The sequence below is a fragment of the Athene noctua genome, chromosome 3, assembly GCF_965140245.1.
Source record: "Athene noctua chromosome 3, bAthNoc1.hap1.1, whole genome shotgun sequence".
NCBI classification, from domain to species: Eukaryota; Metazoa; Chordata; class Aves; order Strigiformes; family Strigidae; genus Athene; species Athene noctua.
Genome location: NC_134039.1, coordinates 88,537,952 through 88,561,854, shown reverse-complemented (window position 1 = coordinate 88,561,854; position 23,903 = coordinate 88,537,952). Strand labels below are relative to the sequence as shown.

At 44.3% G+C, this 23,903-nt stretch overlaps 1 protein-coding gene across 4 annotated transcripts in view; it reads left to right on the top strand.

The window, feature by feature from the left end:
- Nucleotides 1-1,550: 1,550 nt before the first annotated feature.
- GOLGB1 (golgin B1) overlaps nt 1,551-23,903 on the top strand; it is a 49,369-nt gene continuing 27,016 nt past the window's right edge. The window contains exons 1-11 of one of the 4 annotated variants that reach the window (XM_074903646.1): nt 1,551-2,448; nt 6,185-6,322; nt 8,217-8,313; nt 8,942-9,094; nt 9,854-10,006; nt 13,644-13,796; nt 16,178-16,300; nt 16,717-16,830; nt 18,478-18,889; nt 20,094-20,185; nt 20,482-20,572. In XM_074903646.1, coding sequence (XP_074759747.1) covers nt 8,224-8,313; nt 8,942-9,094; nt 9,854-10,006; nt 13,644-13,796; nt 16,178-16,300; nt 16,717-16,830; nt 18,478-18,889; nt 20,094-20,185; nt 20,482-20,572 — 1,381 coding nt within the window. In that variant the 5' untranslated portion in view covers nt 1,551-2,448; nt 6,185-6,322; nt 8,217-8,223. Of the gene's footprint in view, nt 2,449-6,184; nt 6,323-8,216; nt 8,314-8,638; nt 8,668-8,941; nt 9,095-9,853; nt 10,007-13,643; nt 13,797-16,177; nt 16,301-16,716; nt 16,831-17,902; nt 17,970-18,477; nt 18,890-20,093; nt 20,186-20,481; nt 20,573-23,903 lie in introns of those variants that run through there. The other 3 variants (XM_074903647.1, XM_074903648.1, XM_074903649.1) reach the window with 3 other exon arrangements.

Sequence of the window (23,903 nt, the reverse complement as noted above, 5' to 3'; positions counted from 1 at the left end):
AACCCGTGCTGACTGGGCCTGATCCCCTGGTTGTCCCGTACGTGCCGTGTGATGGCACTCAAGGTGATCTGCTCCAGAACCTTCCCCGGCACTGAGGTCAGCTGACAGGCCTGTAGTTCCTTGGATCCTCTTCCTGGCTGTTATTGTAGATGGGCATCACATTTGCTAACCTCCACTCAACTGGGACTCCTCTAGTTAGCCACTTCTGCCGATAACTGATTGAAAGTGGCTTGCTGAGCATCTCCACCAGCTCCCACAATACCCTTGGGTGGATCCCATCAAGCCCCATAAACTTGTGTGTGTCTAAGTGGTGTAGCAGGTCTCTAATGATTTCCCTTTGGATTATGGGGGCTTCATTCCACTCCCCATCTCTGTCTTCAAGCTCACAGGACCTAAAGAACAACTGGTCTCACTATTAAAGGCTGAGGCAAAGTCATTAGTTATTGCCATGGGGTCTCCAGAACAAAGCCCGTACTTCATCTCTTATCATCCCGTGTTTGTTCTCTATGCCAAATTCTGCATCTCCACTTCTGAAGATCTCTGCTGTTTCACCAGGCCTGTATTTCTCTATTGTACATCATTGTGTTAGAGTTGTAAATATTCTACTTAGAAAAACTGCTTGCTAATACTACCTATATAAAACCGTGGTTGTACCACACAAGGATAAATAAGTAAAATATGTATCTCCCTTGTCTGAGTGAGACACGACAGCCATAGATACCTAATAATTAGCGAAATTGCTCTCACAGCTAAATCAAAGCTGCAGGCAGGTCATGAAAAACTCAGAGCAGGCTGAGCAAGCCTTAGTCCTGAGGCCTTGTAAACTCAGTATAGATCCATGGCAATACCCTGTGACAGGACTACATGGTGACATCAGAAGGAGGAATACAAGTTGATTCAAGTGTATATGCTAACAGACATGAAGTCAGCCAGGAGGCAAGGGAGATTGTGCTGCTTAGACTTCATGAAGTCTTAATGAAATTCATGAAGTTGAAAGAAAGCCAAGTGTAAGGCCCTACACCTGGGTTGGGGCAATCCCCCATATCAATACAGACTAGGAGGCAAGTGGATTGAGAGGAGGCCTGAGGAGAACGACTTGGGGATACTTGGTAAACAAAAAACTAGACAGGAGCCAGCAATGTGCGCTCAGAGCCCAGAAAGCCAACTGTATCAAAACAAGTGTGGCCACAGGCTGAGGGAGACGATTCTCCTAGTCCGCTCTCATGAGGCCCCACCTGCAGTGCTGTGTCCAGCTCTGGGAGCCCCAGTACAAGAAAGACATGGAACTGTTAGTGCTAGTCCAGAGGAGGCCATGGAGACGGTCAGAGCTGGAAACCCTCTCTTGTGACAAAAGGCTGAGAGTTGTAGTTGTTTAGCCCTGAGAAGGCTCCAGACAGACCTTACTGCAGCCTTTAAATATATATATGGGTCTTAGAAGAAAGACAGAGGAAGACTTTTTTACCAAGGTGACAGGTGTTATGGAGGCTCTCAAATAAACAGCCAACCACCAAAAATTAAAAATTTACTATTAACACAATTAACTAGCCCTCCACAAATTACAGGTTCGAATGCCTGTGAGAGAAGAACAGAACAACTTCCTAGGGTTTAAAGACAACCCGAAATGCATAACAAAGCACTCCCTAACAATGACAACCCAAGCCACTTATCACTCGCCTAACAACTGAGGGCTCTCAACCGTGTTGGCAGCTCCTGACTCAAGGGGAGAGTCCTGGACCGCAGCTGCTGCTCCAGGGGACGAACTCAACCCCCAGGGAACTCCATTTATAGCCCGGCCAGTCTGACCAGTGGTCAACAGCAGCTCCCAGTTGGCCAAAGGCCCCAACTACCGCGAGGCCCTGAGAGAAAAGGCGGCCAGGAGCCGCTACACCTCAGCCGCCAGGAAGCGCTGTTTTCATTGGGCGGGTGCACCTGCCACAACAGGGCAGGGGGCAACAGTTTTAAACTTGAAGAGGGTAGGTCTGGGTTGGACAGCTCTCCAAGGTCCGGCTGCACGGGGCTCTGAGCAACTGATCTCGCGAAAGGTCCCGGCCCGCGGCAATGGGGACGCGCTGGCTGTTCCTTGCGGGCGCCTTCCAGCACAAACCGCGCCCCGTGGCTGCGGCCTGGCGGCACGGCCCGGCGCGGCGCCTCCGGCAGCCCTGCCTGATTGGCTGCTTCCTTGTTATGGGGCGGGTCCGCAAGCCCTGCTCGGATTGGTGGGTTTGTGCCATGTTGCAGGATAACCATGGCGCCGAGGCGGCTGCTTCGTCGCAATTAGCTGATGATCACGTCTATCTTCGCGTTTCCGTAGATAATTGGCCATTCTCCTGCTGGGGCCGTGTCCGCACCTGGGCCGGAAGCCGCGGCGGCGTGTTCCGGTGCTGAGGTGGCCGGGGCGGGACTGGTGCTCCGGCCGCGGGGCCGCCGGCGGGTGCGGGTTGTCGGCAGGTCAGTGCTTCCCCTCCGCCGCTCCGTGTTGTCCTTCCGCCCTGTGCCGTCTGCGGGGTCGGCGCTGTCGCCTGGTGGTTCTCGGCGGCGGTCCCGGCCCGGGCTCCTTCCGCCGCGCAGCGCTGGGACACCGCTGCCGGCCCCACTGGGAGCGGCCCTGCAGGGCCCGAGGAGCTGGGGCGGGTTCGCGGCTTCTTGGCGTCCAGGCCGGCGAGGAGCAGCGGGGCGGGCTGGGCCGGCGGCGGCTCTCTCTCCGCCGGGCTCCGTGGTCCGGCCCGGCCCCCCCCCGCGGCGGTGTCTGTGCTGCGACTGTGCCGCCCTTCGCCGGCGGTCCGACCGCGGTGTCCGGGTGTAATCGGCAGCCGAGCCCTCTGGGAAGGCTGTGCCGGGTGGGGCCCGCCGGAGGCACTGCGGTCACCTGAGCTCTCGTCGGTCGGTGTGCGGGACGGGCGGAGCAGCCCTGCGTTCCTGCGGCTGTATCGGCGCCGCTCCCTCTCCCCGCGGTGGAGGTGGTTGCTGGCTCCCGAGGCCTGGGATTGCGGGTGCAGCAGTGGTCAGGGTCTGTGTGCTCCCCTCATCCTTGTCCCTTTCAGAGCCCATCTGCACAGTGGGAGAGGTTCGATCCAGGACTCGGGTACAGCAACAACGCCTTCAATGCCTGTTTGCCTTCAAAAGAAGGGACATGAAAAGAATTAAGCTTAAGTATAATAAACTTAGAATAAATTAGGGAAAAACACTGTCAAGTCTTTCTTCCCTGTGGCTGATCCTTAGAGCAGAAGTGCATGGATTTATGCACTGCTTATTACTCATATGCAGACTGTCCTGTGACTAGTAATGGACCTAGGCTGTTTGGGTCAGTAAGGAGAACATATTTCAGATAAAGGAGCCTCTCCTCGAACACCACTGTTAGTCCCAGTGTTCAAAGTAAAGTCTCACAAACAAAAGTTCATTAGTCATAGGCATGCTGAGCAAAACATTATTTTCAACTACAGCCGGAACACAAACTGTACTGGCTTACATCATGAACACAGTGCAGGTTTTTTGTGTTCTGGTGTTAATTACAAAAATGGAATTCCATACCAAAGTTAGTATGACCCTGGAAGAGCAATAGTCTTGTCTCAGCTGTACTGTTTACTTTATTTGGGTGAGGCAATGGAACACAGAATAACCTTCTGTGTTTGTCTACTTCTGTTTAAGTGGAAAGTGCCCAGCATGGTATAATGCTTTTTTGCTGTAAGCTCAGAAGTAGAGACGGAGTACAAGCGCCAGGGTATTCCTGACACAAGTCCTTGAGACTAATGTATAAGACAGTGACCACCTTGTGTGTGGACTGTTGACTTTGAGACAGTATTTAAAGCCATGTTATGCTTGTTCCTGGATTTATTCTCAGGGAAGTGTCAAAGAAGACTGAGCCAGGCTCTCTACAGTGCTGTCCAGTGACAGGATGGGAGGCATTGAGCACAAACTGAAACAAAGGACGTTCCCTCTGAACATCAGGAAATACTCTTTTTTTCTTTTTTTTTTTAGTGTGTGAGTTACTGAGCACTGGCACAGATTGCATAGGGAGGTTGTGGAGCTTCTGTCCTTGGAGATACTCAAAATCTGTCTGGACACTGACCTGGGCAACCAGTTCTAGGTGGCTTTTAAGTGGGAAGGTTGGACCATGTGGCCTCCAGAGGTTTCTTGTAACCTCACCCATTCTGTGATAAGATCCTCCCTGAGCCTTGTCTTTGTCCTTCACTGAATTTGCTCTGACAAGTTCCCACCTCTCTTGTTCTGGGGAGGCCAGAACTGGACCCAGTACTCCAGATGTGGCCTCACCAGTGCTGAGAGGAAGGATCACCTTCCTCCTGGCCATGCTCCTAATGCAGCCCAGGATGCTGTTGGCTTTTGCCATGAGGGTGCATTGATGCCTTGTGGGCAGCTTGTTGTCCACCATGATCCCCAGGTCCTCCTCTGCAGAGCTGCTCTCCAGCTGGTCTGCCTCCAGCATATACTGGTGCATAGACTTGTCCCGGCTCAGGAGTTTGTATTTCTCTTTGTTGGACTTTATGAGGTTCCTGTTGGCACACTTCCCCAGCCTGTCCAGGTCCCTCTGGATGGCAGTATGCCCATTTGTGGGGTATCAGCTACTCCTTCCAGTCTTGTGTCAGCTGCAGAGTTGCTGAGAGTGCGCTGCAGTGGTGCTTCTGTGTTCCTGGGTGCATCCTGTCAGGCCCCATGGGTGACTCGTTTGTGCTTCCTAGCCTGGTCCTCTTCCACATAAGGTAACTAGTCTTTGCTCCAGACTTTACATCAGGTCTCGGTGGACTGGGATTGCTGAAGCCTGGTCTTGCCACTAAAAACTGGGAAAGAAGACAGTGAGTACATCAGCCTTTTCAGTGCTCAGGTTCCCTGTCACATTTAGCAGTAGGTCCATGTTTTGCCTGGGTTTCCTTTTGCTGTTTATACAACTGTAGAATCACTTTTCATTCCTCTTCACATCCCAGGCCATATTCAGCTCACCTGAGAATATAATTTAAATGTGAGTTCAAAAGACATGAATCTATAAGACTTGAGGTTATTAAAGTCCACTTGTGCAAATAGGTGCGGACAGGCCTCAGTTCCTCTGTTTGCATTTTGAGGAGGCCAACTGTGAGCCAAACCCAGCAAGGTGTCTTAGCTTGAGTTCAATATCAGGTTAATGTTGCTAGCCTGGGCAAAGGTCAGGGAATCTTTTCTCAACACAGTCCAAGTTCATATGCTTGAAATTGTAGTGCCTCTAGCATGCAGATATGTGCCGAGCCCCGTACATATTTCTGGTTACAATGCATGTCTGCAGATGCCTAGATTCTATTGTTTCCCATATTTCTAATACCTCTTCTAATAATAGATCTATTGGTTCTATCGGCCTGAAGTCATGTTATCATCTGTTACCTCATGTCACATCTCAACCATGTATTGTGCATTTGTGGCTTCAGGAAGTTGTGCTGAGCTTCTTAATGCTCAGTAGGAAGATCAGATCCATCCTCTTCAAATATTGGTGACAGTCAGAAAGGCATTTTTGCATTTGGATGACTGTTTTCTGAAATGTGCTTTTACCACTGCCAAGACAGGAGATTCTGTTCCTCACGGGGGCATTGTGGGAGTGGTGGTTTATAAAACTATGAATACTTTATTATTCTTATAATGAACCAGAGATTCCCAGTCTTTAAATGAGTCTTTTATATTACCAGCTTGGTGAACAGTTGATGTTGACAGAAGAAATTTGTCTAGTAGGAACTGTGAAACTATATTATTCTGGAATTCTGTGCCTCAGTCTCACCCAGGGCCAGCTAAGTAAGCAAAGTGCTGGTACTTTTTTCACTGGCTGTTGTATTGATACAGAATGTGGACAATCCTGGCTTTCTGACAGTGTGCTTCTTGAGAAGTTTCAGCCTCTACAACTCTTTGCAAGAGCCTGTTTGAGGCCTGTCTTCTTGCCTCAGTTCTTTTTGCTTCACTAACTGCTTCTCAAGCACTTTATTCTGAAGACTGAAGAGACTAAGCTCATGCCATACAGCATAAGAAACCAGGGCATGTCTCTGCGAGAACAGGAGAAATCCAGTTTTCCAAAGAGGGAAGACTTTTCACTTATTATGCTTATTGCAAATGACTGACTATAATAATCCCAAAGTGTACTGTGTAGGATCAAGAATGGGCTTATTTCTTTCCTGTTGGATAAATTATTTAACTTCTTTTTTCTCTCTCCATGAAGAGTCTTGGTTCATGCAACCTGTCCATACCCAAGAGAGAAAAAAGAATGGTGTGAAGGACCTGCATATGACTGCTCTGCCTTGGAAACCTATTTACTACTGAATAAGCAGATCTGTGAGCTACTTGATGCATAAAAGAGGTTGGTATTCACATGCTCTTCTACTGATACTCTGATGTGCATTGTGACATTTTCTACTTCTGCAAAGTTGGGTGGTTAGAAGGTGTAACTGCTACAGAAAAATAACACGCTACTGTTCTCTCCATTGTCAATGTTTTCACACTTTACAGAATCATCTAGGTTGGAAGAGACCTTGAAGATCATCTAATCCAACCATTAACCTCACACTGACCGTTTAAGTGGCAATCTATCAGCAGAGGTTTGCTTACTAAGATAAAGTAGATCAGGAATGAGTGGATCATTGGAGCCAGCTTTAGAAGTCTGCTTCTAGCTAAACAGAGATATCTTGTCATATTAAAGGATTCCATTTGATGGAGATAATTATTGTAATGTAAACCTGATTTTATGGCTAATGTGAGTTTGCCTAGTTTGTTTGCTCTATTGGAGCTTCTTTTACATCTGTACAAATTATTTTTCCATTTATAGGCATGGACTTGTAGCTGGGACATATCTGTAACTTTTCTGTTAAAAAATGTCAGGTGTCACGTGTGACCTTTCCTCATATAACAGAATACTAGAATCATTTAGGTCTCAAGGGACCTTGGGAAATCATTTGTTCAGCCTTCTGCTGTTAGCCTGGCTAACTTCAAAGTGAGATCAGGTTGCTATGAGCCTATTCCAGTATTTTTAATCACCTTCCTTGTGCTTTTTTTTTTGTGATTGAGATTTCTTTTGCTGCAGGTTGTGTCCACTACCTCATGTCCATCTGCTGTGCACCTCATAAGAAGTGTCTGGCTACCTAATAGGTGATTACAGGGAAGACAGCAATTATCTCTCCCTCCTTAACCACTGCTCTCAAGGCTGAACAATCCTGGCATTCTTAGCCTCTCTGTATGTCTTGTAATCCAACCCCTGATCATCCTGGGGGGTTTCTGCTGTACTTGCTTCAGTTTGTCCCTATCTTTTTTGTTTATCAGGGAGCTTGAAAGTGGACACTGTACTTCAAATGTAGTCTTACAAGTCCTGAATAGAAAGGAATCATTTCTTCCTTCAACCTGCTGGCTGCAGGTTGCTCTTACTATACAACTCAGGATATAGTTGACCCTCTCTGCTGTGAGAGCACACTGCTGACTCACGTTGAGTTTATCCACCAGCATCCCTAGGTTGTCGCCTGCAACGCAGTTTTACAGCCAGTTGGTCCCCAGCCTGTACTACTGCACGTGTTCATTCCACCCCAGGTGTAGGGCTCTGTTTTTGTCTTCTCTGGACTTCATGATGTTTCTATCCGTTTGTTTCTCTGGCCTGTTGAGATCCCTCTGGTTGGCAGCTCTATACTCTGACTTATCAGTTGCTTGTTAGAATTCGGTGAACTTACTGAGGTTGATTGTATCCCATTGTCTGGGTTAATAATGGAGAACTTAATCTGCCACCCTCCCCAAAATGGCAAATTGTGTATCCCTGACTGGTACCACTGTATTTTTCTGGTTCTTCATCTCCATTTGCTGGATCAGTTCAGCTCCTGAATTTCAGGGAAAGAAGAGAAGGTGTGCTAGGCAGCAGCCAGGGAATACATGTCCTCTCCAGACTATTCCCTTATGTCAGGGTCCTGTCTTGTCACATGTGCTTGCTACTTAGCGAACATCAGGGCTGACTTCACCATTCACACTAATTAACAGAAAGCTTTTGTGTATTTACAGGCCGTGTACATGATCATTTCTTCATTCCTGAGGTTTTACTTTGGCTTTTCTCTCTTGGCAGAGGAGATAAATTCTCTGTAAGCCTGGTCACCTCCGTAGTATTGGAGATCAGCATGAAGAGATGCTTATTTATTGTTCTTAGCAGTTTTGACTCTGCAACTGTATAAAAAGTTATAATAACAAATAAGAAAGAGTATTCTGACTTTTCTTTGTTTTAGGCTGAAGATGCTGAGCCGTTTGTCAGGTTTAGCAAATACTGTTTTACAAGAGCTGTCAGGTGATGATGGAGATCCCGTTACTGAATCCTCTCTTGCTGTAAGTACAGTGTTATCTAAAGACTTTCAGATTTTATTGACAGTTACTTTGGGAAGTGTGAATCATTTGACTTCAGTGAGAACTGTTTCCTCCTTCATTGCTGAGCACTAGACTAAGCTGTCATTCTCCTCTGCTTCTCCTATATTCCTGACCTCTTAAGTCAGCACTTCGTGGGGCAGACCATAATCTCCTTAGTTTCCACATCTCAAGGTGATCCTAGAAAACTAGAATTAAGGTGAAGAAAGACTTTTAAGAGTACTAATGATTCTGTGTAGCAGAAAGGGAAGCTCTGCATGATTGGGTGACAGTGGAAGGCTTGGTCTGTGTGTTGCCCTTTGGTACCTGAGACAGTAGGTAGTGTGTGAATGGTAGAGTCTGTCCACTGCCACTCATTTCAGATTTGCTCATGTTGTACTCAGCAAAGGGGCTCTCTTTTGCATATTGGCTCATGGGTATCTTGAGCTTTCTTCTCGGTTTCACCTAACTGTCTGTAGTTCTACAGGCTACGTGAAATGCTTGCAAGAATCTGTGTGCAGCATTTAGGAGTGGAGCTGAAGATATCATATGGATGCTGTGCTGCAGTCTGTTCAGAATTTTTTCCTCCAGAGCACTTGTTTCATTGTTTCAGGTACAAGCTTTAGAGCCAGAAGCAGAGAGCATGGACGAGGCACCTGAGGAGCTATTGGAGCGCCTAGCCCAAACAGAAAAACTAGTTGTTCAGCTGAAGGATTTGATCCGAGAAAAGGATGCCCTGCTCCAGCAAAAAGAAACTGTACTCAAGGTATCATTTCTTTCACCGGGGATGTGGGACCAAGAATAAAATGTTGCTTCAGCTTTCTGTGCAAGCCAGTCTCTGGTTTCTTTTGAACGTTTGAGACACCTGCACTACTAAATGTATTAATTCCATAGCATTATTGGAATCCAAAGAATAGACTGTAAGCCAAGAGATGTAGGATAGCTTCTGTTCATTTTGCTTAGGAGTAATTCCTTCAGTAGTTGAATTACATCCAAGTTAGGTGGCATTTTGTCTCTGAGCTCCTCAAGGCCCGTGCAGATTCCTAGTGACTCTAATAAATACTAACATCTTTTGTGGGGGGTTTTTCTTTCCCCACTTCAGAGTGTTTGAGACAGAGTAGGCTGTGCTGCAGTCACTCAGCAGTCCAGTGGTTTTATGGCATGTAACCAAACATGCACACTGCATATCCTCAGGCATGACATGAAAGTGCAGTTACCTGAGATAGTTTTGAGGGACTGCCTATAGTAGAGGAAGTCAAACCGAGTTTGTGCTAATTGCTAGGAGAAGTCCCTTGAGTGATTTGCTCCTTGAAGAGAAAGTACTAGAGGAGAAGCTATTTTGCTGTGTACAGTGTTTCAGAGCAAATTTGTTTCCTCGATGTGTTTTAATTAGCAGTGTTAACTGGGGTGGCAGGTTTGGACAAAGAATGGCAGACCAACAAATTATGTAACTTTTCAAAGTGGTGCTTTCAGGGTGACAGCACTGGAATCGTAAGTGCAGTCAGTTTGTATCCTTCTTTTACAGGAAGAGCGAGAGGCTGCAGATGCTAAGCTGATGAAGCTTAAACTTCAGGCCAAAGCCAAACTGGCCTCCCTGAACAAACGCATTGAGGAGCTGACGGAGAAAGGGTCACCCTTGCCTGCGCAGACCTTACCAGAAGAGCAAGTGTATCCCAAGGTTGGGAGAAGAGGGTTACTTAAAAGATGTTGGTCTCTACTGATAATCTGGTGCCACCCTACATTTTAGGTCCCAGTGAGCTAGCAGGTCCTATCTCTCTTGTTAGCAGGACATTCATAGTTTCAGCAAAGTTGTCTGTGCTGTAGGACACTGGTCTGTCCAGCTTCCTTGTACTCCAGGTGCCCTTGGAGTGCACAACTTCATATTTGTAAGGGTATGAGCCACTTTCACTTTGCATACCTTCTGTAATCTGTTGTAGCTAAGTTCTTTCCTGCAGAAATAGCATGTCTGAGCTGTACATTTCAAAATGTTATCTCACTTGAGTACAGCAAAGGAGAGGGAAGATTGGGTGAGGGATGTGGTGGAGTTGGAATGGTCAGTGTGAGTTTAATGGTTGGACTAGATGATCTTCAGGGTCTTTGCCAACCTTGATGACTCTGAAATACAGGAACAAGAAGGTAAGGAGATCATTAAGATTGAAAGGCAGTAACTTAAATGTAAAAAAAAAATGGTTTTTTTTCCAGCCATGTAGCTTCCTGTGCCACCACAAGGTTTTACGGTTAACAAGCTATAATTGTGTAAAGCTAGGTACCCTGTACCAAGATACTAAAGAAGGTATTAGCTACTAGCTATAAACTCCCATTAAAACTGGTAATTTTTGAAAATTGTTACGCTGACCACATACTTTTAAAAGTTATTAATATTAGGCAAGGGAAATGTGATAGAATTGCAGGACATCAGATGATGTTCGTTAAACCAGAGAAGATAACCCTTATCTGAAACATTGAAAAGAAAGATTAAAACATTATAGGAGACATTAAAGGGTGAGTGAGAGGTGAATTAATAAAGTAAAGATTGCTTCCATGACTTGTGCTTACAACTTTTGATTGATGAAATAATAAAATCATAGAAATGGGCTTTATAAAGCCCAATAAATAAAATCATAGAAATTCACTTTACCATACAATGTTGAGAATCTTTCTCAATGCAACGGAGCATCTGTTTTTTCATACAGGGAGAATTTGATAATCTTGAGGATTGACATAATATAAAAATAAAGTAAAATTTACCAAGTGTAAGATCAAGTACTTGTGGTATCCTGTCACTGTATACTGCAAGGCTGTGAAAATCCCCTGGCTGCAGAAGACAGTGAAGGCCCTGGGGACTGTTTAGCTACATCACTTTGCATTGCTGAGGCTTTTTTCACCTTATTCATACATAGCATGTGTAGGCCTGTGTGCTGTTAAGTTACTTTGTGTAAACTTACTTTTATGGAGTGATGAGTGTTCTTGCTCCAAAATTCAGATTAATCAGTTGAAGACAAAATGAGAGAAAGCTTATCATCAGTTAATCAGTGTAATGTAGATTTTAAAAAGAGGCCTACTCTTTTTTTAGGTAAGGCAAAGAGTTATCCCTCCGACTATTGTACTAGGAGTGATGAGGTCCCATGTGGAGCATTGCCATGTTCTGTTCACTTGGAATTAGGAAAGACAAATTCTGAGAGCAGCAAAAGACTTTCCATTCTCCTGTCATGTGGTGTAACTAGACACTTAAAATAGCTTGGCTACTTAGCCAACCAAAGGTGGAGAGGAAATGTCATTTCTTTCTACAGTTGTATGAGGAAGATAAGCACCGAGGAAGTGGGAGAACTGTTAAAATGAAAGGATAGTATTGACAGGTGAATGGATGGGTGTAAATGAGCCATTAAGAAAAATGTCCTTCTAATTACAGGAGTGAACTCCTGATGCAGTTTCCAGTGGAAATGGTGTGGACCAGAGCCTTACTGGGTTTAGGTTAGAACATCACTTAAGAGAAATGATGTTAGGGCAGTTACCTGCAGTATTATGTGTTTGACCCAGGAAGCACTTTCTGGATATTTTCTTATAAGGTTAGACCTACTGAGAAGCTATGGGTTCCTTTAAAATTATTTTCCCAAGTAGATGCTGTCTTGAGTAATGGTGATATTTCTTAGACAGATACCCTGTCATTTGAAGATGAAAAATTTGGGTTAGGGTTGCATGTTGTGCTGAGGTATGGAACATTAGTGGTTCCTCCTGGAAATCATGAGGGATAAATATAGCAAAGGGCTTTTTTTTTTTTCCTCTCTGTGGCAGGGTCCCCATGGGAAGGCTGTATTTTAAATATCTAATTGCTACTATTACTTTCTGGGCTTTTAACAGAATGCCTCATTTTCAGAAGAATCAAAATATCAACTTGCATCTTTCTATTAATTAGTTGTTATTTGTATACAGAACAATTGAATCTCCTCTTAAAGTGTGTAAACAAATTATGCTTAGATATAAGAATTTGTACATTTTGGAAGAACATGATATTTGAAAGCTTGAGCTCTGGAAGCTTTGTGGCTGTGCTGCTGTCCTTAGTGGTGACACTCCATGCAGTGGCCAGTGTGCAAGGACTTTATCAGAAGCTTTTCCAAATCCAACTGGAAATGCCAATCCTGAAAGCTAAGTCTGTGAAGATTGGTCCTGAAAGCTAATCCCAAGTAAGCAAATTAATCCATCCATCTTCCCCCCCCCCCCCCCCCCGCCCCCAGCAACTGCTTTGCTCCAGCCTTATAAATTATTTATATCCCTGGCATCTTAAAGCTTCCTGCACTTCTGATGTTTCTTTTTTTTTAAACCTGTTCTAAGCTTAAGTGCAATTAAAGCTTTCCTTGTCTGGCTAGTCTACCTGCTTCCAAAGACTTTCTCTGTAGGTGATACATATTTTGAGGAACAGTCAGTGTAATAATAATTAGTCCTTCTAAAAACTGCGTATGTTATTGGTGATCTTTGATCCAATACTTGTAACAAGGAAAAAGAGATCACTTTCTGTATATATTCAGTCAAAAATCCCCAGCACTAAGTACTTGAAGTGGTTGGGAGTGCGAAGGTGATAACAACAGAAGGATGTTTTCCCTGCTTCTCAGTGACAGTGTTGAAATGCTGCACCTAGTATCTGACTCTGTGTTAGGTAGGTGTACAACTGTGGTATTAGAAAATTGCCTGACATACAGGTGATCTTTGAGAGTCAAAATCAGAGTGCAGGTGTAGTGTGCAGGTATGTCTGAGTAGACATAGCCTAAGCACACATTTTGTGTGAAATGTCATGGTCATAAACAGAGGATTTTAGTGCCTCACAGTGGAGTAGAACTGATGATTGTTTGCATGTTCCCTTTGCTTATTTTGAACAGGTTCATTGCTATAAATCCCTTTAGTCTAAAGAGATTTCCATGAGCATTTTCTGTAAGTCTAGAGTGTTTAATGTCTATCCCTTTGTCATGTGGAGAATATTCTTCTATTGCTAATTAAATAACGTTTCATTTCTGGTATTTGAGAAATCTGGGAAATTAAGCCTCACAAATCAAGGTGGACGTATAGTACTATGTGTATTATATTTTATTTAATAATATGGTTCAATTTAGTTTATATGGAAGGATTCATGGAAAATTAGCCATTCCAGAGTGATGTGATGCATCCTGATTAAAGACATCTTGTGCATATCTACACAAAAATAGGGAAAATGGTTACTGCACAAGAGCACGGTAGCATTCTATTTTTTTAACTGACCAGTAATACTGATCAATTTACTTGCTTCTGTTTTGTTTCTTCCCACTTCTTTCCTCTTGCAATGTCAGAATAACCAAAATACAAGTGAAGGGCCTAGAGAGGAAGCTGAAGCACTAAAAGAGCAGCTCAGGGAGCAAGAGGAGACTGTTCAGAATCTGAAGGAACAGCTGGCTGTAGCTGAAGTGAATCTGAAAGATGCTGAAATCAAGTGTGCAACACAGGTACAGAAAAAATTTTTCTATTCATCAGCCTGTGTGTGAGTGTCTGTTTCCCACCCTGCCACTTACACTAGCATGCTAGAATAGAGTAGTTCAGCTGGAAGGGACCTAGAGTGATCAGCTAGTCCCACTGCCTGAGCACTCCAGGGCTGACCAAAAGTTAAAGCATGTTAAGGGCATTGTCCAAATGCCTCTTAAACACTGCCAGACAAGGGGCATTGACCACCTCTAGGAATCCTGTCTAAGTGTGTGACCATCCTCTTAGTAAAGAAATGTTTCCTGATGTCAGGTCTGAACCTCCCCTGATACAACTTTGAACATTCCCACACATCTTGCCACTGGATAATTTAAGATTGACAGTTGTTTCTGAGGACATGCTGCTACTAGGGAGTATGGCTAAATCCTGCAGCCTGATAGAGCCAAGGTTACCAAAGCTCCATGCTCCCCAGCCCAGCCAGTAGCGTGTGAGAATGTGTTCCCAGCAGGTGCATGTGTACAATCCTGTATCCATCTGTAGATGGCCAGCCACAAACATAACACAGACAGAAGCACCCAGCACTCACAGGAGCACCAACAGCGTCAACAGCCTCACCCTGTTCCCTCTGTGGCAGCTTAGATAAGAATAGTAAGAATATACACAGATGTACGTTGTGGATCTCCCCAACAGCTGCGGTTAGACACTCGGTCTGCCCAGTAACTGGCCCCTGGATCCAGGTCTCCCCAGTTGCTGGCATGTGGATATGCAAAGCCCCAAGGCTCACAGCTCCACTCCAGCTGCTGGTACAGACCTGTTGTTCACATACATGTGCACAGAGGTGGCTGGAACTCCCTTGGTCACTCCAATAGACAGCCCCCCTTGTCCTGGCTTGCTTTTAGAAAAACACGTGCATTAGTGCACATTTAGACACCCACACACCAGCCACCCACCTGACCAGAGTTCCCCTGCCCCCTTCAGTAGCCAGTGCCCTGTGGACTTATCCTTGGAGAGACAGACACACTCACACACCCCCTGACCAGGACTCCCCTGGTCTCTCCAGTAGCTGGCTCCCTTAGAGATTCGCACATGCACAACAGCAGGTCTCGTCCTTAGAGACCCTCAAGACTGTGAGGCCAAGCCTGCCTGTGGTCTCACCCTTGGGTGCCATACCCGCTCTGTTCTGGCTTCCAGGTTACTTCACATACTTGCCAGCTAATCCAGCTTGGTACTCACTAGTGATCGTGCGCTCACCTGCTCACTCACACTTGTGCTGGTTTCTGGCACTGTATGTACAGGCCCTCTGACTGTGGTCCCACTGCAGTTCCCTTCCTCTCATCTCTGCAGTTGCTGGCACTGTGGACACACTGGCCCTTTGACACACAGTTTGATTCTGGTTGCTAGCACTTAGACCCCCCAAGCACACACAAATGCACACCAAATAGAGACCCTTTCCCACAATGAAAGAGTAAGAAATGGTGCTTGATAAGAAGATGGGCTGCTGGCCAGGTGCATGGTGTGGCAGACAGGCATATCGACCACCACACAGCGGGCCTTTTTTAATTCCCTTACCCTCTGTTTTTACCATTTTGTTCCTCTGCAGATCACCTAGGTTCATCCATTTCCCTCTCTTTGGTTCCTCCTCTAAACATCCCCTAAATCTTTCACAATCCCAAAATGCTCTTCATAGTCCCCCCATTATATATTCTGTACCCTTTGGCAGCAACCACCCTTAGTGCAGAAGGTGCTCGGCAGTTTAAGTCGTTGCAATGGGTTTCACCCTTGGACAGTGGGACCGATGGTGCTCTGGGGAGGTGGGGAACAGCCCCTGGAAAGACCTGCACAGGGTGGCCCTTCCTCCCACTCGGAATTTGGGTTCTCCCCCTGCCTGCCATTGCTGTTCTGTGATGGGCTTTGGGACACAGTATTCATTCAGCTCCCAGACCTGCCACTGCCTCTCTGCTCTACTGTGGATGTGCAGAGAAGCTTTTTATCCTATAATGTAACAGCTGTTATGTTACATTGTGTTTATTTAGGGAAATATTTTTGTTAATACTCTTAATTACAGGTTTAGCTTTTGATCTGTGAGTTGGACCGAAGCCTACACAAATAAAAACCCAGAAGTTTTATGAACTTGTAATTATATAGTAATCATATCTTTTAACATTCTGCATATTTGTAGATTAAATTCTATGGGTTTTGCCTTCTAGAATCTGAAATATTATTAGTTAATAGATACATATTAGTAGGATAAAGATACCATTTGTCCGAGGTGACCTACAGGATTATCAAGTTGAAGACCTCATTGCACACAGATTATGCTCGTGCATGTTGAAAGCAAGCCTGCATGTCTGTTAAGCTCACAACCTCTTTGGTTTTGTTTTTGTTTTTTCGTGGCTTATGTTTGCAGCTGAGCTCCCTGCAGGAAGTGGTTCAGGAGAAGGAAGCTCTCCTGGAAGAGCAGGCTCGCCAGCACCAAGCTGAATTGCTCAAGATAGTGGCCCGGTCAGATCTGGAAGTAGAGATGCAGCAGGTATATTTGATATAATAATCTTATGGGAGGACACAGGAGAAGAAATTTTACCAGTCTGAAGAGAGCCTGAGAGCAGTTCTCATCAAAGTAACTCAGAAGGTGTGAGAAGAGATATGATTTATTGGGATGTTTTTGGATGCTAGTTTGGACTTTCAGAGTCCCAGCTTAAATCTGCTGAATTGCTATTGATTGAAAAGAAAGAACAGTTAAAAAGAAGTTTCAGTTCCCTGTTTTTGAAACAATGGTGAGCTCTTCCTACTGCACTAGGACTTCAGAACAAGCATCAACAAAAATGAAGTTGTTCAGGCTGTTAAAGTAATTGTATTATGGAAACTAGGTGTAGGGATCAAACCAGGAAATCTAGCCTCCTTGTTAGCCTCCTGGCTATATCTGGTATATCACTGTCTCTCTCGCAGAACCTGCGTACACTTCAGAGAAAGCTAGAGGAGCAGGAAGCAGCTCTGCTAGGACGAACTCAGGTGGTTGAACTGCTGCATCAGGAATTACGTACTGCTGAGCAACAAAACCAGGTACCTTTTCATGCTTTGCTTACTGCCTTACTCTCCTGTCCAAGTGGTGGATGGGGCCTTTGTCAGTAGCTCAGAAGTTACCAGATTAGCTTATTTCTGGCACCAGGTTTCCAGCATGAAATGAGCTGGAGGGGTTCCCTCAGATCAGGTTTTAGAGGTGCAGGTCTGTATGCATGGTTTATAATAGGTGCAGCCAGGCAACAGGGATGAGGATCCTGCAGCAGCCATCTCCAGTGGCCCAGATTCTGGGCAGGTGGACAGGGACAAAATCTGACCACACTGCACGGTGCTGACTGGTACATTCAGAGCCATCAAATCCACAATGCTTCGCCTAAGAAGAAAGTGCCTAACAGTAGTTACACTGTTACGGACTGCAGTATCCAGGCCACATCAGAGCTTAGATATTCTTTGGTGTGTCATGCTGAGATCTTGCTAATATGATGCTACAGCTTATGGAGTTGTATTGGCTCTCAATCTTTCTGGAGTGTGAAGAGAATGAGATCAAGTCTGGGCATATATGACTACGTACATGTGCCCCTTGAGACAGGGTTTACTACGCAATCTCTTAAAAGGCTTGTTTGCAGATACAGATGAGTGTATTTTTAATTTTTTTCTAATATCTGAACTTCTGAAAATAATACTACATCAGTCTCATGTTAGTAGGCTGCACAATCTCCAGCTAGGCTAGTGCTGAGCCTCGCTTTTACAACTTTTACACACTTATGCACCACTCTATTTTCTTTTTCCGTGTGTCCCAGCCAGGCACAGTGGTGGGGCCTCTTACCACCAGGAAGAGGTGAAGAACTTCAGTGAGCTGACTTGTACTCAATACTGATTACGTTGCTCACCAGGGTGTTTCATGGAGTGTTGGCATGGCTGTTGGGTTCCCCTGACTCCTCCTCTGTGTCTTTGACTCTCCTCATGCACGTTCTGTAGTCAGAGGGAGACCTTGGTACACATACAAACTTGAGGCCATGTGTCTGAAGCTTCTCTTCCTACCCATAAAGGGAGCTCATCATGAACCTCCTCCTGAAACTAGCAATGCTGACCGTCTCCAGCCCCAGGAGGAGGAAGTTTGACAAAAGGAATTCTGGCAAGTGTAGGGTCTGTTTCTGTTCCTTGATTGTCTTAAATCTCTGGTGAGTGTCAACCAGATTTCTGGAATCTTTCTTGAAGTGATGGGCACTGTGTGGAGGACTCTGTTACCTCCAGTTTCCCATTTCAGCATTTTTGACCCCCTTTCACATACATACTTTGTTCTGTTTTTTAATTTTACTCTGTAATTATTGAGTTCCCACTCTTATGGTCGTCCTTCCCCCCCCTTTTTGGGAAACTCTTTCTCTAAAAGGGAACTCATGGCCACTGTTCTATTGTTTCCTCTACATTCCCCTGCTGTAAATTAAGACTTAGCTTTTCTTTACCAAAATAGAGAGTTCTTGTTTCTTCCAGCATTGCTTTCTTACCATTTGCAAATAGGACAGTTTCTTTCTAATAAATTGAGGTTTGTGCCATGTTTGTTTCTTCCTTTCTGCTATTTAAATATTTGAAAATGATTTAATGGCAATTGTAAAATACAATTCAGGTATTTTGCTTTGGCAATGTATTGAACTAGTTGAGAGTTAAATTAATTTCCGTATCCTTTTACAGACACTCCGAGATCAGTGCCAGAAGATGGAAGTGGATCTAAGCTCCCTGAGGGATGTGCTAGATGCAGAGAGACAAGAGTCTCAGGATCTCAGAGAGAAGATGGAGCTGGAACTAGCTGAGAGGAAGCTGTCCTCCCATCGTTTGCAGGAGGAGGTGCAGTGTCTATTGGAACAGCTGGAAGAGGCAAGAAGAGCACAAGCTGAATTAGAGGAGAAGTATAAAGACCTGGAGCAGGAACAAAGGCTGGAGGTGGAAGAGAAAAACCTGCAAATCAGTTGTCTTAAGGTGGCTGAGCAAGAGCTGCAGTCTAGCCATGCTGGCCTTGTAGCTGAAAATGATCAGCTGAAACAGGATGTTGACCGCCTGTTGGTGTTGTCTGCTGAAAACAGTGCTACAATACAGAAACTACAGGGTGAGCAAGCACAGCAGTTTGGTGAAGCAGGTTCTCAAGAGCCTAAGGATCATTGGGTTGCCTTCTGTTTCGCTTTGTTTTTATAACAGCTCATAAAGAAAGTCTTCCTATATCAATTCCTAATTGCATAGGAACATAGGAGTGGTTGCACTGTATCAAACTAAAGGCCCCTCTAGTGTGGTCCCACCTTTCTGTCTTTGGCAGTGACCAGAGCCAGTTACAGGAGGAGGAACCTAAGAGCAGGGCAGCATATATGGTGATTTCCTTGTTGTCCTGGTTTTGGTTAGAATAAATTTTATTTTCTTCCTAGTAACTAGTATAGTGCTGTGTTTTCGATTTAGAATGAGAATGATGTTGATAACACACAGATATTTTAGCTGTTGCTAAGCAATGTTTATATTAAATCAAGGACTTTCCAGCTTCTTGTGCTGCTGGGAGTGCACAAGAATCTGGGAGGGGACACAGCAAGGACAGCTGAGCCAGAGGGCTATTCCAGACGATACGACATCATGGCCAGTATACAGACTGGGGGGAGCTGGCCAGGGGACACTGGGACTCAGGTATTGGCTGGGCAATGGTCAGCAGGTGGTGAGCAAAATTATATTGTGCATCACTTGTTTTGTTCTGTTATTATTTTCCCTTCCTTTTCTGTCCTATTTAAACTGTATTTATCTCCACCCATGAATCTTACTTTTTTTCCTGATTCTCTCCCCTGTCCCACTGAAGGGCAGGGGCAGAGTGAGTGGCTGTGTTTTGTTTAATTGCTGGCTGGGGTTAAACCTCAACATTTGTGTACTGCCCCAGCCTATAATCTTTTGAGGCTTATGGATTTCTTGAGCCAGGTGTAGTTTTTTATCATTAATTTTAATAAGGTGTTGAATTTTTTCCATCAACTTATGTAGGTTCTTTTTGATGTACCTCATTCTCCAGAGTCTTGATTTTACTAAAATTATGAGTAAAACAACCAAGGAAAGCAAACTGTACCATTTTCTCTGTAGGCTTATATTAGAACTAATAACATTGATATTGTCTCAAGCTATTATTTCAGACTGATTTTGTTTCAGCTCCTTTGCAGACCAAAACTGAAGCAGTGACTGAGAGATAAGGGATCTATCTCATATACTATTGTGCATGTAAACTGGATATATTTCAGGCAAAAAAGGCAAGACGCACAGTTTAACTCCCTTTTTTTCCCCTTCATTAGATGAACTGGTACAGAAATCTGAAGAATTTGTCTGCTGCCAGAATGAGCTGAAATCCCAGTCAGTAGTGCATGTCTCTGAATTGAAGAAACAGGTATGATCTTTTCATATGAGTCTCCTGAAATTTTCTTGTGTGTTGAGAATTAAAACTGAATGGAATGATTGGAATGCCTTTCTTATGTGTAGCTTGAGACAGGCTCTTAAAGGTTCTCTCAGCTGATGGGCAGATGTTATGACTATGGAAGCCTGGGAAGAAATAGGAATCAATTTGAGTAATTGAGAAGTTGCCAGTTGATTTGTTAAAAGGTTAACAGAAAGGTCAAAGTCTAATGTGTGTATATAAACTGTACTGAAATTTATCTTTCTCCCCTCTGTCCTGTGTTTAAACAGGATGAAACAACCTCACAGGAAATGGATCAGGAAGACCAGAGTGGGACTTCACTTCTACCCACAGAAAACTTGGAAAGACAGAAGACTGAAGGTGGTGTGATTATCTTACTTATTTTCTTGAAATATTTAAGAATTACTTTTAAATGTTGGTGGGATCATATCAAAGGCCTCACAGAAATCCAGTTTTTAATCTGATACCATACCCTGAATTAAGATTGAGTATATCCAAAATGTACCTGGAAGACTGTCATCAGCTTTCTTAAAAAGCAGGTTTTTCCTTCACTGAAAGGAATTCCACCTGAAAAATGCACTGCCTTTTAGAGCATCACTGTCCTATTACTTAAAAGGTATTTCCCAGTGCATGTTTACCTGCATGTTTACTTCAAAACAAGCTTTTTTGCTGTAATTCTGTTTCCAGTGGGTGTGTTGAACACTTGGTTACTGACATTTTTTAACATTTTAAATGCTGGGAGATGTAATTTCTTAAAACACCAAAAGATGAAATAGACATATGTAAAAAAAATCATAATCTTTCAAACTTCCTCTGTAGGTTCTAAATACTTTTACTCCTTTTTGCCTCCTGATGACTTTCTAATTTGTCAGTCTTATTGAAAATGTGATCCTAAAACTGCCCACAGTACTCCAGTACTAACTTGAATAGAATTAAATAAGGATTTACCGTACATTTTGCAATTTCTGATGATTTTCAAGCAGACTTCAACAAATGCTTCCCAACTAACTTAACTATTACTTTCTAAAATGTAAACACTTCTTGAAGTCTTTATAGTCTTTAGATTTTCATGGGCTAAGGAGTGCATTATACCAGTATATCTGTTGCTCTCTTTACGAGCCACATGGATTCCTTAAACTTTTCTTGAAGCAGCACTTTGAGTGATTGGATGTCTTTCTGGCTACATAGGAAACCACTGAGTTCACCTTTTTCTACTTTTTCCTCTACACTAAATAAATAGACAAGAATTAAGTAAACAGTTGGACTTGATGATATTAAGGGTCTTTCCCAACCAAAATGATTCGATGATTCTGCTATATTCAGGAAAAGCCTGTAAAGTTCAGCCAGTTTCAAAGAAAGCAAACATCTGGATTGAGAACTGGAGGTTGCTTTTTCAGAATCACTGTATAAATAATCTTAACATTAGATACAAGGCTTTCCCTAGTCTATTCAGTGGAAGAAAAAGTTGTTGAAAGACTACAGTATGGTATGAATCAATAAAGGAAAGCCATTATTACAGAAAATGAACAGACTGCTTTCCAGGTGTTAGAATTCACAAAAACAATTCATTTGAGCCTCCTCAAAATACATAATACTTTTAACTCAGTAAATACCATTTTATATAGAAAAGAGTTTAAAGGGGCACAAAAGAAAACCTTATACTGTATGTTAATGCTATGTCCTGTCTGCATGCTCAGAATTGGAAAGTATGAAAATTCTTATTCCTAACAGAATTGTTTAACTTGGTCCTGGATTATTTTTTTGCATATGTATTAACATATGTTTCATATCATTATCGATAGTTGTGCTCATAAAAATGGGGTCTGTTTTTTGTGCTTCTAAGTTGATATTTTTGGGGAAGAAAGACTTTGTATAAGTTGTCTTACTGGCTCTTAAACTAAAAAGCTGAGGCATTATCTCTAACAGAGTTAGGCAAAACTGAGTTGAATCATAGAATCACAGAATAATTTACGTGTAACAGGATCGAAGGAAGATTTTAGTCCAGCTTCCTCCTAGAAGCAGGATCAACTGTGAGATCAGGCCAGGTTGCTCAAGGCTTTATCCAGTCAGGTCTTAAAAACCTCCAGTGATGGTGACTGCCCAACCTCCCTGAGCAGCCTGTTATGACATGTGACTGTCCTCGTGACAAAAAAGGTCTTCGTTACCTCCAGCTGGAACCTATTTTGTTTCAGTATGTGTGCTGTCCTTCATCATCCTACCTTGCGCCACTGTAAAAAGCCTGGGTCTGTCTTCTCAATAACCTCTTCATAGGTGTTGGAAGGTTGCTTTTCGCTCTCTCCACAGACACTTCCTCGAATTGTTTAAAGATAGATATTTACTGCCAAGTAGCCAGCGTGGGAATGAACACATTCACCATCTCCCCAGGTAGTAAGAAGACTGAGATGGTATCTGTTGGTATCAAATGTAAATGGAAACTTTCTTCCTGTAGTAATTAACCAGGAAAGCTAAATAACCATAATTATTACTGTGATATTTTATTTCCTAGATATGGTACAGGTCACTCTTTTGCCTGTCTTCTGCTCTGGAGTATCAAAATGTCTAGACTATGTCTTGAGTATCATAGAATGGTTGAGGTTGGAAGGGACCAGAGCCAGTTGCCCAGGACAGTGTCTAGACGGTTATTGAACATCTCTGGGGATGGAGACTCCACAACCTCCCTGGGCAGCCTGTGCCGGTGCTCAGTCGCCCTCGCAGTGGGAAAAGGGTTTCCCCATGTTCAGAGGGAACCTCCCGTGTTCCAGTTTGTGCCCGTTGCCTCTGGTGCTGTCACGGGGCACCACTGGAAAGAGCCTGGCTCCACCTTCTCTACACTCTTCCTTCAGGCATTTATGCTCAGTGATGGGACCCCCTGAGCCTTCTCTTCCCCAGGCTGAAGAGTCCCGGCCCTCTCAGCCTTTCCTCACAGGAGATGCTCGTGTCCCTTCACCATCTCCGTGGCTCTTTGTTGGACTCTCTCCAGTATGTCCATGTCTCTCCTGTACACAGGAGCCCAGAACTGGACCCAGTGCTCCAGGTGTGGGTTCACCACTGCTGAACAGAGGCGAAGGAACACTTTGCCTAATGCAGCCCAGGATACCATTAGCCTTCTCTGTGTGAAAGTCACATTGCTGGCTCCCAGTCAGCTTGATGTCAGCCAGGATGACCGGGGCCTCTGCTGTAAAGCTGCTTTCCAGCAGAGTGGTCCCCAGCAGAAACTGGTGCTGTGGGCTTATACTTCCACAGGAGTTTGCATTTCTCTTTGTTGAACTTCATGAGGTTCCTGTCAGCCCATTTCTCCAGCCTGTCCAGGTCCCTCTGGATGGCAGCACAACCCTCTGGTGTATCAGCATCTTCTCCCAGTTTTGCATCATCTGCAAGCTTGCTGAGGGTACAATCTGCCTTATCCAGATCATTACTGAAGATGTTGAACATGATCAGACCCAGTACTGACCCCTGGGGTATGCTGCAAAGCTACTGGCCTCCAACTAGACTTCATGCTGCTGATCACCACCTCTTGGCTGGCTATTTGGACAGTTTTTGATCCACCTCACTGCCTGCTCATCCAGCCCATACATCAGCAGCTTCTCTGTGAGGCTCTTACAGGAGACAATGCCAAAAGCCTTACTGAAGGCCTTGATGATATCCACTGCGTTCCCCTCATATACCAGTCGCTCACTGTGTACAGTGACAT